Below are 14,791 nucleotides of genomic sequence, written 5' to 3'. Positions count from 1 at the left end.
GCGGTTGATTGCGTAGATATATCACAAGCTAGGCAAGGATGTTCCGAGATGTCAATAAGCGTTTACATGGATTGCAAGTACAATATTAGATCAGACACATAACACATGGTGTGGGATTTGAACCTGGGGATCCCAGAATTATAAGCTGTTTCCTCAGATCAAAATTCCAAGCAGGTCCATCAAAACAGGGTTATTAATTCAAGCCTGCTCTTCTCACCAACCCCTCTTCCCTATTTGATTGCATCATGATATTGTTGCAAAATTGGGCATTACATTTTATATATGACTTTATTGTGGCTGTGGTTAATTTGGTGGTGTAGAATCTTTGCTGCTTGTTGTGGCAATGTAGTATTGATTAGGTTTAGAGTATTGGTTATTACCTCCACCACCAAAGGTGGATGGAGGTTATGTTTTCACCCCTGTCTGTCTGTCTGTCTGTCTGTCTGTCTGTCTGTTTGTTTGTCTGTTTGTTTGTCTGTCTTTGTCTGTCTGTTTGTCTGTCTGTCTGTTTGTTGTTGATATGTTGAAGGCAGCAGGAAGTTGTGGTGTGAAGAGAATGACAGAGATCTGTAATCTGGTGGTGAAAGAAGGCTGCATTCCAGTGGATTGGGAACTGAGTACCCTCGTCCCTCTATACAAGGGGAAAGGTGACCCTCTGGACTGTGGCTCGTATCGAGCGATAAAGTTATTACAGCATGGAATGAAGGTATTGGAAAGGGTGTTGGAGAAGAGGACAAGGAAGAAAGTGAAGATCGACGAAATGCAGTTTGGATTTATGCCAGGAAGAGGAACGACAGACGTGCTTTTTATTGTGAGGCAGTTGCAGGAGAAGTATATGGAGAAGAGGAAGAAGTTGTTCCTTGGGTTTGTTGATCTGGAGAAAGCATTCGATAGGGTTCCACGTGAAGTAGTGACATGGGCATTGAGGAAGTTCGGAGTGGAGGAATGGTTGATCAGAGTAGTGATGGCAATGTACAAAAGAGCGCGCACAGCTGTAAGGACGAAGGACGGGAACAGTGGTGAGTTTGAGTACCTGGTCTGGTGTCTGTGATCATCAGGCTGCTTACTCAATGCTGTCATTAAGGTTATTGTCATTAAGATTACTTTTCACACTTTGCTATTCTATGAGTTGTGACATTTTATTAAAACTAGCAAAGTACACGTCATAGGTATCCCTCTCCACAGTGGTGAGTTTGAGGTGAAGGTGGGAGTGCATCAGGGGTCGGTACTAAGTCCACTACAATTTGTAGCTGTGATGGAGGTGCTGGCTCGGAACGTAAAGGAGGGTTTGCCGTGGGAGTTGTTGTATGCAGATGATCTGGTGTTGATTGTGGAAAGTATGGATGGACTGAAGGAAAAGATGAACAAGTGGAAGGAATGTATGGAGACAAAAGGTCTGAAGGTGAATATAGGAAAGACGAAGGTGATGGCAAGTGGTAAAGCATGTGGTGAGGTGGAAAGAACTGGGAAGTGGCCATGTGCTGTGTGCAGGAAGGGTGTCGGAGTGAACTCCATTCAATGTATAATGTGCGCTGAGTGGGTTCTTCAAAAATGTAGTGGTCTGAGAGGGTCATTAACCAGTTTGGCAGCTACATTCAAATGTAAGGTTTGCATAGAGGGAGCTGCAGATGGAGGAAATGTTGAGTTGGATCTTGGAGACGGCGTGAAACTGGAAGGTGTGAAAATATTTTGCTACCTCGGAGACATGCTGAATGGAGAAGGTGGATCAGACTCGGCAACGGTTGCAAGAGTGAGATGTGCATGGAAGAAGTTTCGGGAACTGAGTGGCGTGCTGATGAGGGTAGTGTCGTTGAAGCTGAAGGGAAAGGTGTATGCTGCATGTGTGAGAAGTGTTATGATTTATGGGAGTGAGACATGGGTAATGAACGTAGAGCAGCAACGAAGGTTGGAAAGGGTGGAAATGCGAATGGTTCGACGGATGTGCGGAGTATCGTTGAGAGAGAGGAAGACAAATGATGAATTGCGAAAGATGATGGGAATAGAGCCTGTGATGGATGCTGTGAAACGAAACAGGTTGAGATGGTTTGGTCATGTGTTGAGGAAGGATGAAAGTGACTGGTTGAGAAGAGTGATGGAAATGAATGTAGAAGGAAGTAGAGGACGGGGAAGACCGAGAAAGACTTGGCTAAAGATGGTGGAAGAAGAAATGCGGGCAAGTGGGTTAACAAGGAGAGATGCAGAAAATAGGGCAAGATGGAGAAGATTGTCATGGGGACCGCATGGCTAACCCCCACTCTCGCAGGGAAAATGGCCTTCAAATGCATGTTGTGTGTTGTTGTTTGTCTGTCTGTTTGTTTGTCCGTTTGTGAACAAAATATCTCAAAGTTGTGGATGAATTTGGACGAAATTTGGCAGAGATGTGGCATATGTGAGAAGGACAAAATTATTTGATTTTGGTGAAGATCCGGATTCGGATCCGGCTACTAGAATTTTTTAAGTGATTCTTCACCATTGGGAGATAGGGCCAAAAACGATACATAGCAGGATATCTCAAAAAGTTATGGATGGATTTGGACGAAACTTCTTGTTCAGGTTGTGTGTGTGACGAGGAAGAATCGATTAAATTTTGGTTAAGATACGGATCCAGCTAGTATAATTTTAAAAGTGATTCTTCACCATTGAGTGATATGGCCAACCAGGTGGAGGTATGCTCTCTACTGAGTGCCGTTCTAGTTTTGTTTGTGTAATCATTTAAGCATAATTTCGTATTTGCTGTAGCAAATTATAGTTTTCACGAGTTGGAGTGAAATACAACATGAATATTTTCAGCATGTGACTCGGGCACCATGTGATCAATCAGCATGTGATTCGTGTTTTGCAACTTGGCCACAGAGAAGAAAAATACATCTGATTAGAGTATTACCAGTGGAAGACTGTGTAGTCCTGTTGTAGTCATGCTGATTGGCTCTTATGGCGCTGAGTTTTGAGAGGGCTGTTTAGAAGGGAGGATCGAGGCTGAAGAGGAACAAAGGTGATCGGTTTCGGCTGAAGTTGTTACAGGGAACACTCGAGTCGTGCTGGCCCACGTAGTGAGCTTACCTCCGTGTTTAGGCGTGCAGGAACAGTGGCTTTGTTTGCGACATTGAGACTGGAGGAGCCAGTGGTAAACCAAGAAGATGAGTTTGGTGCAACTGCAACGTTAAACGAACCCAAGACGACCCATGGTTGATCAGAGGAGTGGTCAAGGCCTTGATAGTCCTTTGCATTACCGAAGCCTGAACATGTGGCTTGTGGCCTTTGTGTTCACTATGCAGCCGCCTCATAGTTATAACAGAACAGACCATCTTGGAAGATGCTATTTTACACTGTACAAGGCTCCTTTTGACTTGGCAACCACCTAGGAGTGTTGTCCTCTGTGATCGCCTCCATTTGTGGTTTCCAAACAGCAGTTTTGTGTGGGCTATCCTACTGATGCCAATCGGAGCAGGCACGTTGGTCACCTCCTTTTCTCTTATTCTGCCTTAAATCTCAGGTGCTCATTCACCGCATGCCCTCACCGGTCTTTGATCACCTTTGTTTTTCATTCAGTTCACGTGTTTCATCTGCTGCACTTGCTCTGCAATGTGTTGGGGGGGAAAAAAAAAAAACCATTAAACTTCAGCTTCCTTCTTCAAATTTAACCCTTTGAGTACGGATGACGTCCAGTGCCTCAACCCGCGAAAATGTTTTGTGTACGGATGACGTTACTTCACGTCATCGACTATACCTATAAATAGATCATCAGTACGTGGTTGCATTCCCATACCAAAATACCAAATTAATCCTGTACCCGGGGTATTTTTATCAAAAAAATATCCCGTACTCAAAGCGTTAAGTGCTCCTTGATTGACTTTAGCTTTGCCAATACAACAACTTTAATGGTCCAATTTTCTCCAACCTCTTGATGGGTCAACCAGGGAAGGTTTTTGGCCCAGGTCTTTCATTAACTTGCTGAACTTGCTTTTCATGAACTCTTATCGCTGGCCTGACGTTCGGCTGAAGGTAGCAGGAATTTTTAATATGTTCAGGGTGCCGATGATATCTCACCTACCTTTTGCAAAAAAGAATGTGCAGACTTTCACTTTCATCAACTAATGCTCGCAGACAGAGCACCCAGCTTATTGTCCATATCAGGGATCTCGTACTCTGATTTAAATGTTTTTCCTGTGAAGCGCAAATCTGAGTTTATAGTCGAGCAGAAAATCTATCCCTGACTGCAGCACACCTCAAAGGCAAATGTGCTCTGCTGAACCACCTGGTGGAGAGGTTCTGGCATGGCTTTAACATGTATCAAGTGGGATAATGACATATGGAGCCATAATTCTACCTTGCATGAATTTACAAGAATGTTAGAGGGCAGTCTATAACAAGAATATATATATATATATATATATATATATATATATATATATATATATATATATATATATATATATATATATATATATATATATATATATATATTATATATATATATATTATATATATATATATTATATATATATATATTATATATATATATATTATATATATATATATTATATATATATATATTATATATATATATATATATATATATATATATATATATATATATATATATATATATATATATTATATATATATATTCTTGTATATATATATTCTTGTATATATATATTCTTGTATATATATATTCTTGTATATATATATTTTTGTGTATATATATATATATATATATATGTGTATATGTGTGTATATATATATATATATATATGACGAGTTTGGGGTCCGAGCATCACGACTGAAAGGATCAGATTATAAAAACAAACAGGCAATTTGATAAATGAAATGTGTTACCAGCTTGACCCTTTTCCTTTTGTATATCATTTGTTTGTGCATATTCTTACATGTTGTCTTTCATTCAGACAGTCCCAAACTGTCACAATCTTTAATTGCCAGTCTCTTTATATGTACCCAATGGATTTAGCGATCTGATTTGTTAATTGTGCCACAGGAGCATGAGTCGGAAGGTGGAAGGACCCCTTTGATGAAAGCAGCCAGGGCTGGTCACGTGTGCACAGTCCAATTCCTCATTAGTAAAGGTCAGATTCCAGGACAGGGCGACACTTGATCTGTTTCTAAAACCCATTTATATTACATAAAAGTGAAATGCATCGGATCACGAAAAGTGACCTGTAATAGTATAATTTTAGACTGTGACTGTAACAGTAGAATTAACTGTAAAATTTGCAACCTTTGCTTTGGTGGACCGATGCTGCACACAAGCATGTTGCTCTTTCAACAGGTGCTGATGTTAATCGTACTACAGCAAACAATGACCATACGGTATTGTCGCTGGCATGTGCTGGAGGACACCTTTCTGTGGTGGAATTGTTGCTAGCCCACGGAGCTGATCCAAATCATCGACTGAAGGTTTGTCTTGGAGTGTATGCATGCGTGAGTGTGTGTGCGTGTGTGCGCCCGAGTCCAAGTACCAAACTAAGCGAGGAAGGCAGACGTAATTGATGCCAATCAGCCCTCTGCTGTTGCAATCCGGCAATGAGATGCATAGCTGGAAAATATGATCTATCACTACGAAGAGGAAATTGGATACAAACCTCAGTCATACATCAGGAATCTACAGTTGCTGACTGGTTGAATGGCTGCCTTGTAGCGTACATTCAAGACAGACAGAGAAATAAAAGCAGAATCTACAAATTATTTGGTCATCAGTTGGCAGATGCATATTCAGTCATGAGGGACTTGCAAAGTCTATTTCGCCAATGTTTAATTGTGTAACTTTTTTTAAAATCCTAACTTGAAGGAAGTATTGAGCAGAGAAAGTCACAAGGTTTTGATGGCTCTGCTCCTTTTGAAGGCATGCGTTGCTCAGTTTGACCTATTGGCTGGGGAAGTAGTTTGACTGATGTGCAGAATGTCATCATGTGTGCCTATGGAGATATGCTAACATTTCTTCAGTAAATCATCACATTCAAATATTGGAGCAGGAATTTAATGCAGTTATTCAGCAAGAATCCATGTATGATTGAGTGTGCAACTCACTGTTGTACCCACTCCCTTAGGGAGTGGCAGGAAGGGTCATGTTAATATCCTCTCTGGAGTACATAGATTACAGTAGATCTAAGCTCGGGTCCTTTTGTCTGTGGTGGACGTGATAAGCATATAATTCCTCAACGACGTTAGCATTCCTCCACATTTTTTTCAGTTTGGTGTTAAACAGCAGGAGCGACTGTTTCAAAAGGTAATCATACATGTTTGTGGTTTATAATATCCTTTACTTTTAGTAGGCTTGCCCCACGATATGCCATGATAAGCTATTTGTTCACATTAACACGGCATTTATTCAAGGAGGAAAAAATCCTTGTGGAGGGGGGATATTATTAGGGGTGATATTGTTTTGTAATAACATTAATATTAAGAAGATCCTGGTGTTGGGCTAGCGGCTAGGGTGCTGACTTAGGATCCTAGGATCCTTGTTCGAATCCCGGTCGATCGCTGAATTAACGCCAGGGGGGTTGACTCAGCCTGTCATCCTTCCGAGGTCGGCAAATTGAGTACCAGTTCACTGGTAATTCCCTGTTTGTCGTTAAAGGCGGCAAAAAAGGTTGGCGTCAGGAAGGGCATCCGGCCGTAAAACATTGCTTCAAAAAGGGGACCAAAAAAAGCAAAAAAAAAAAACACGGTTCCCCAAAAAGGCCAACCCCCGCTTTGCGGGGAAAAATGGCCTCTAAAGGTGGTTATTTTATATATAATAACATTAATATTAGGCTATTATCAAATATTGTTATTACTTTTGTTATTTGAAGTGGTCCTGGGAAAACTCCACGATAAGCAATCTTAACACTGATAAACACCTTAATGCAGATTTCACCCAAAGTGGCCAACCTCCTTTGGGAGGGGGACAAATGAAGTCGTTATAACCTCAATCATGTGAGCCTTAATCCTCATGTCAAGTTTGGTTGAGATTGGATAAGCAACGACTGAATGTATCGTGGACAGACAGACACCAAATTGCGTATTTTAGTATGAGGATTATGCTTATCCTCTCTCAAGTGTATCATTGTTGCTAATCATTCCGTTTTTGTAAGAATTATATGTTTTAAAGGTCAAAATCCAGGTCGATTTTATATGCAAGCTGAGACCATAAGGGAGGCATTGCATATTATTTGGAAAATTTCTGTTTTGTCAAATTCAAGTCATGCCAGGGTAAAGCTAGTCAGGAAATCTGAAGCAACTGCTGTTTTATTACCAGGCAGGCTAAAGCTCAGAGATCATGGTGCAGCAGTGTGGCTAAAAAGATTGATCATGTGAGCATGATGGTTAAAAAAAAAAAAAACCTTTGATATTGGCGATGTATGAATATAAGGCCAGAGAGTAAGTAGCTTAAGGAGCAGGCAGAAAAGCAGTAACTTGCAGAGTGACAGAAAGGTTAAGAAGTGGAAATATGAAATACGCTTCAATTCAAGGTAGTAGGTTGTAGATAGCAACCGCCCAGGGTAGTCTTACCGTCCTGACTTATGAGCGTTAAAGTGGTGTCCAGAACCATCTTACACACTCCGTGTCAGGATTGCTGGTAAAGCCAGTCAGGGAGAAAACTATAGGTTGCTCTTACGTGGCCAAGATAAACTGTTGTAAGATGACACTCATTTATTTATTTGTTTGTTTATTTATTTATTTGCCAACACAAAAAAATCTCTCTATAGTCTATAAACCAAGTTATACTCGGTATAAGGGGAAATTCCTCTTGTCCAATCATTTATCCACCAAAGCGTACTGTATATAATCGAAATTTGTTGATATTCCTCCTCTTATTTCTTTGATGGCCACAATTATTCCCATGTTGTTCTGTGGTTGGCCAGGGGAAGTTTTTGGGCCAAGCCTTTCACGATCCGACTGGCCAGGCTTGATGCTCGACTAAGTAGTTAGAGCAGGTATTTGGAATTTGGCCATGGTGCCAGCCTACACTTCACAAATAGCTCCTTCACAGAGGATAGCTCACCTGCACTTCACAAAGGGCAATATGGGATCTTTAACATCAACCAACTAATGCTGGCAGACGGGAGCCCAGTTTAACGTTCATCCGAGCAACGCACGTGCATCAATGAATCACCCTGCCTGTGAAACACCGGGATGACAGTTTATAGCTGGGCCGAGATTCAAACCCAGGCCAGACAGCTTCGAGGGCAAGTGTGCGCTCCTTCGAGCTTAGGCCATACTATACTGCCAGCTCTGTGTTATCTCACTGGTGGACTCTTACTACTACATTGCAATTGTAATGCAGTTACATTATTTTATAATTGGAGTACCTCCAGTGATCATGTGGGCACAAAATACCAGAAGAAATGTATGCGAGCATTGCTACTTGCCAGAATGTGGACTGATGTTGACGAATGACCCTGCGTGGAATATACAAGAGAATTGTGGCACCAAAGAGAGCAGGACTCTTTTTCATGGCAGCATTCTTTCTTCAGCAGAACTGCCAACCACATAAGTGGTTGGGCAATTTCCTTGCTGAATGAATATACTTTTCTTCTAAGGCTGGCAATGGATTATATACTATATTAATGTCACCAATTATTTATGAGAGAATGTTAGGCAGTGTATTGGTGGAGTGTGATGGTAACGCTTGATGATTTGATAAGGAATTAATTGATATATGGCTATGTAAAGTTTGTTGATGGAAGATGGTTATTTTAAATACTCAGTAGTACAGAATATATGTAAAAGTCACAAATTATAATGTTGTAGTTCAACATTATAAACGTTGTGGAAAGATCACCGTAGTTCATGACATTTCTGGTTACTTCCAGATAAAGAGTCATCTTGTAATTACGAGCATTTTCTAGAGGGAGAGGATATTGTGAATGTTTCCTCCGAGTCTATGTGAATGGGAAAGCAGAGTGGAAGGAAAGAATAGGGTAGAATAAACGAAGTCATCGTTTGCTTAGTCGTGTACAACGCTGTGCCAGAGTCTGCATGCACCCCGTGTGTGCTTTAACTTTTAAATAAACGCAAGTTTGAACTTGCACCGCCTTTTGGTTTGGCATTGATCGATTCAAAGACCCTTCCTGTTTTGTGATGAGTAACAATGGACTACAAAAAGCTCCTTCGCTTTGTGGCTTTCCATAACTATCAGTGTTGGTAATCGTTGTGAGAATAAGTGTGGATCATTTGTTTGCATGCTTTGGCTTGAAGAGGAGAAATCTCAAGTCAGCAGTGATTTAGGAGTACTGAAATTTTCTGGACACAAAGAAAACCCAAGAATACCTTTACAACCAGAACCAGATGGACCGGATGGAATGGATGTGATGAAACACTTCAACCAGAACCTGGGCAAGAAACTGGCAAAGCTATCGAGAAGAGCAAACTGAATGGGTACACAAGTGTTTGCCGTGCTTATAGCATACTACACATGGATACACAAAGCCACTCACTCCGTTTGTCTGACATGATGATCCAAGAAGCTCCATTTATCTGTGGTATTGAGCATGATGTGACTCATAGCTGAGTACTTTTTAATTGATAGGTTCACAAGAGAAGTTGAGAGGCATTAAACAATATCACAACTGCTGTGAAAGAGAAACAGGAAGGAAGGAAAAGTAAGTAAATTAAGATAAAGAAACCACCTTCCTGGAGAAATGGCATGAACTGGAGAGGATAAGTAAGGTAAGCAGGTTTGAAAACAAAAAACGTGCTGAGTTGTGGATTGACTGTAGTGACGTTGAAGGCCTCAGTGACCTTGGGAAAGCACTTCCAGGTCTGCCATGCTAACTTCTTCCATTTCCCGAATAAAGCGGACGCATTGTCGCATCCTGTGAAACTGCGAAAGAGAGTCTAGGTCAGTGATTTGTCTTCTCCCAAAGCTTGGAAGACGTCTTTGGCATGAAGATAACAGCAACAACAACAACAACAACAGGCATTTTAAGGCCATTTTCCCTGCAATAGCGGGGGTCAGCCTTGTGGTCCCCATGACAATGTTCTCCATTTTTCCCTATTTTCTGCATCTCCCCTTGCTAACCCCCTTGCCCGCATTTCTTCTTCGACCATCTTTAGCCAAGTCTTTCTCGGTCTTCCCCGTCCTCTACTTCCTTCTACATTCATTTCCATCACTCTTTTCAACCAGTCACTTTCATCCTTCCTCAACACATGACCAAACTATCTCAACCTGTTTCTCTTCACAGCATCCATCACAGGCTCTATTCCCATCATCTTTCGCAATTCATCATTTGTCTTCCTCTCTCTCAACGATACTCCACACATCCCACCGAACCATTTGCATTTCCACCCTGTACAGCCTTCGTTGCTGCTCTACGTTCATTACCCATGTCTCACTCCCATAAATCATAACACTTCTCACACATGCAGCATACACCTTTCCCTTCAGTTTCAATGACACTCCCCTCCTCGCCAGCACGCCACTCAGTTCTCGAAACTTCTTCCATGCACATCTCACTTGAGCAACCGTTGCCGAGTCTGATCCACCTCCATTCAGCATGTCTCCAAGGTAACAAAATGTTTTCACACCTTCCAGCTTCACGCCATCTCCAAGATCCAACTCAACATTTCCTCCATCTGCAGCTCCCTCTGTGCACACCTTACACTTGAATGTAGCTGCCACACTGGTTAATGACCCTCTCAAACCACTACATTTTTGATGAACCCACTCAGCGCACATTGTACATTGAATGGAATTCACTGCGACACCCTTCCTGCACACAGCACACGGCAACTTCCCAGTTCTTTCCACCTCACCACATGCTTTACCACTTGCCATCACCTTCGTTTTTCCAAATTCACCTTCAGACCTTTTGTCTCCATACATTCCTTCCACTTGTTCATCTTCTCCTTCAGTCCATCCATACTTTCTGCAATCAACACCAGATCATCTGCATACAACAACTCCCACGGTAAACCCTCCTTTACGTTCTGAGCCAGCACCTCCATCACAGCTACAAATTGTAGTGGACTTAGTACCGACCCCTGATGCACTCCCACCTTCACCTCAAACTCGCCACTGTGGAGAGGGATACCTATGACGTGTACTTTGCTAGTTTTAATAAAATGTCACAACTCATAGAATAGCAAAGTGTGAAAAGTAATCTTAATGACAATAACCTTAATGACAGCATTGAGTAAGCAGCCTGATGATCACAGACACCAGACCAGGTACTCAAACTCACCACTGTTCCCGTCCTTCGTCCTTACAGCTGTGCGCGCTCTTTTGTACATTGCCATCACTACTCTGATCAACCATTCCTCCACTCCGAACTTCCTCAATGCCCATGTCACTACTTCACGTGGAACCCTATCGAATGCTTTCTCCAGATCAACAAACCAAACGAACAACTTCTTCCTCTTCTCCATATACTTCTCCTGCAACTGCCTCACAATAAAAAGCACGTCTGTCGTTCCTCTTCCTGGCATAAATCCAAACTGCATTTCGTCATTCTTCACTTTCTTCCTTATCCTCCTCTCCAACACCCTTTCCAATACCTTCATTCCATGCTCCAATAACTTTATTGCTCGATACGGGCCACAGTCCAGAGGGTCACCTTTCCCCTTGTATAGAGGGACGAAGGTACTCAGTTCCCAATACACTGGAATGCGGCCTTCTTTCACCACCAGATTGCAGATCTCTGTCATTCTCTTCACACCCCAACTTCCTGCTGCCTTCAACATATCTCCCGCAACTCCCGTCGGCCCTCCCGCTTTTCTACTCTTCATTGCTTTTATCGCTTCCTCAACTTCCTTCTCGGTTATCTTCTCTGCCAGTCCTAAAACTGGGTTACTCTCTATGTTGCCATCCCACTCATTATCTGCATTCAACAGTATTTCCATATATCTCTTCCATCTTCCTTTAATTCCATCTGGGTCCACAACGATTTGTCCCACTTAATCCTTCAAGTAACTCACCCCCATCACATCACACCTTTCTTTCGCTATCTGATTTGCAATCCTGAATACCGCTCTCTGACCCTCTTCCGAATCCAAGCGTTCTCCGAACATTTTCCTACATGCCTCCTCTGCCTTTGCTACCTCTTTCTTTGCAGCCTTCTTGGCTGCCTTATAACTTTCATGCTCTGCCTTTTCTGCCCCCATACCCTTCGCCTTCTGCCACTCCTTGAACTTCTTCCTCTTCTCGTCAATCTTCTTTCCAACTTCATCATCCCAACACCATGTTTCCGAGTGCCTCGGTGGTCCTTTTGTCCATCCACATACCTCACCAACGGCTCCAAACAGACTATCTTTCATTGACATCCAACCACTTTCAAGCTCAACCACATCATCCTCCACCATACTCAGCCTCTCTTTTAATGCCTCCCTCACTGTCACCTCTTTCAACCTCCACACCTTCATTCTCGGTTGGTACTTCACCCGCCGAGCTCTCCTCGCACCTTTCACCCTTATGTCGCAGACAACCAAGTGGTGCTGTGAAACAGCCGCCTCCCCCGGGATCACCTTTGTGTCCCGGAGGTGCCCCCTATCTCGCCAACGCACTAGCAGGTAGTCAACGGTTGTTGTCGACCCACCTGACGTGGATGTAACAAGCTTATTATCCTCTTTCTGGAACTGAGTATTACAAATCAACAAATCAGCTCCATCAGCAAACTCCAAAATCCTTTCACCTTCTCCATTTATCACACCATATCCGTAACCCCCACGAACTCCCTCAAAACCGTCCATACTCCTTCCCACATGTCCTTTTAGGTCTCCCTCTGTTAATGAGATCTCCCTCTGTCCATGAAGATGAGTGAGGTTATTCCCTGTGCCAAAAGCCACCCACATGTCTGCAGCGGGTTCATGGTGAGCAGGTGGTAGAACTTGACATTCAATCAGGGTAACGACAATATTTGTTCACAATGCGAACCAAGCATGTGGTGGAACCGTTCTTCAAGGCATCTTGCCAACAAATCTACGTTCTGGTTTCTGCTTCTTCATGGTTACATGTTGGCATGTAGTGACTTCTTCCTCTGACAACCACACCTTGACCAAATATAATGACAACCTCCTTTTCAGGATGGAAGTCTGTGCTTGCAATCTTTTCGGAGAGTAATGCAGTGTTCATATATCTTGCCAAAACGAAGTTTTTGCAAGATGTATTAGTCAGCTTGTATGTTTGTTTGTTTGTTTTTATCTTGCCAAAACGAAGTTTTTGCAAGATGTATCAGTCAGCTTGTATGTTTGTTTGTTTGTTTTTTTTTTTTGTTTTTTTGTTTTTTTTTTTGTGGTTAATCATTTTTTTTTCACGTTTAGATCACTCTGTAGACCACAGTTATTATTGGAAACTCCTGTAACTTCGCATATCAGAGTCCTATAGAGATACCCTTCAGCACACAAAATTTTGAAGGTCAAGGTCAAAGGTCAAGGTCACTTTGCGGTCAATCATGGAGGTCAACGAAACCCTTATTTTTTGAGTAACTTTGATCGGATCGTCTCCAAACTTCATGGGAATCTAGTATATGGTCCGGCGCTCAGCTGATTAGTTTTTGGTGGCGATCGGCCTTGACCTTCATGGTTAGCGCTGGAGGTCGAAAATTATTGACCCCAAGGTCAAATTACGAAACCCTTATTTTTTGAGTAACTTTGATCTTATGATCTCCAAACTTGGTGGGTATATAGGGTGTGGTATGGCGCTCAGTTGATTAGTTTTTGGTGTCGATTGGCCTTGACCTTCAAGGTCATTTTGAAGGTCATTCAATTTTGACCAAAAGGTAAAATTTTCAAGTTTCAGTTACCATATCGAGTAGTACCTCAAATTGAAGCCCTTGTTGAGTGCTTTCCAAACATATAACTAGTTTGACAATGTGACGTCATTTGACGGCGTTATGACGAAAAAACTGCACTTTTCATGTATATTGTATTGCTTTAGTTCGCATTGTTTAGGTCACTCTGTAGAGCACAGTTCCCTTTGGAAACTCTTGTAAGTTCGCATATCAGAGTCTTTTAGAGATACCCTTTAGCACACAAAATTATGAAGGTCAAGGTCAAAGGTCAAGGTCACTTTGCGGCCAATCATGGAGGTCGACGAAACACTAATTGTTTGAGTAACTTTGATCGGATCGTCTCCAAACTTCATGGGAATCTAGTATATGGTCCGGCGCTCAGCTGATTAGTTTTTGGTGGCGATCGGCCTTGACCTTCATGGTTAGCGCTGGAGGTCGAAAATTATTGACCCCAAGGTCAAATTTTGAAATCGTAGGTACCATATCGAGTAATACCTCATATGAATGCCCTTGATGAGTGCTTCCCAGATCTGTAAACAGTTTGACGCTATGACGTCATTTGATGACATGACGAAAAAACGGAATTTTCATGAAAAAATTATTTCCTCAGTTCTCATCAAAATCTTTCAATATTTCATGTGCGTTGGTCATGAAGACATACTATTCACCATACGAAATTATTAAGGTCAAGGTCAAAGGTCAAGGTCACTTGGCAAGATACGGTTCACCCTGTGGGTGACATATGTTTATTTTGTTTTTTTGTTTGTGGTTAATCATTTTTTTTCACGTTTAGATCACTCTGTAGACCACAGTTATTATTGGAAACTCCTGTAACTTCGCATATCAGAGTCCTATAGAGATACCCTTCAGCACACAAAATTTTGAAGGTCAAGGTCAAAGGTCAAGGTCACTTTGTGGTCAATCATGGAGGTCGACGAAACACTAATTTTTTGAGTAACTTTGATCGGATCGTCTCCAAACTTCATGGGAATCTAGTATATGGTCCGGCGCTCAGCTGATTAGTTTTTGGTGGCGATCGGCCTTGACCTTCATGGTTAGCGCTG

At 42.0% G+C, this 14,791-nt stretch overlaps 1 protein-coding gene across 4 annotated transcripts in view; it reads left to right on the top strand.

Moving 5' to 3' along the window:
• Positions 1-14,791, top strand: part of LOC137425439 (ankyrin repeat domain-containing protein 17) — a 221,706-nt gene that overhangs the window by 130,306 nt on the left and 76,609 nt on the right. For all 4 annotated transcript variants that reach the window (XM_068113878.2, XM_068113880.2, XM_068113877.2 and 1 more), the window contains exons 11-12: positions 4,997-5,084; positions 5,288-5,415. In XM_068113878.2, coding sequence (XP_067969979.2) covers positions 4,997-5,084; positions 5,288-5,415 — 216 coding nt within the window. The remainder of the gene's footprint in view (positions 1-4,996; positions 5,085-5,287; positions 5,416-14,791) is intronic.

This window comes from Myxine glutinosa, chromosome 4 (genome assembly GCF_964187855.1).
Source record: "Myxine glutinosa chromosome 4, kmMyxGlut1.1, whole genome shotgun sequence".
NCBI lineage: Eukaryota > Metazoa > Chordata > Myxini > Myxiniformes > Myxinidae > Myxine > Myxine glutinosa.
This window is presented reverse-complemented; position numbering and strand designations above follow the sequence as displayed.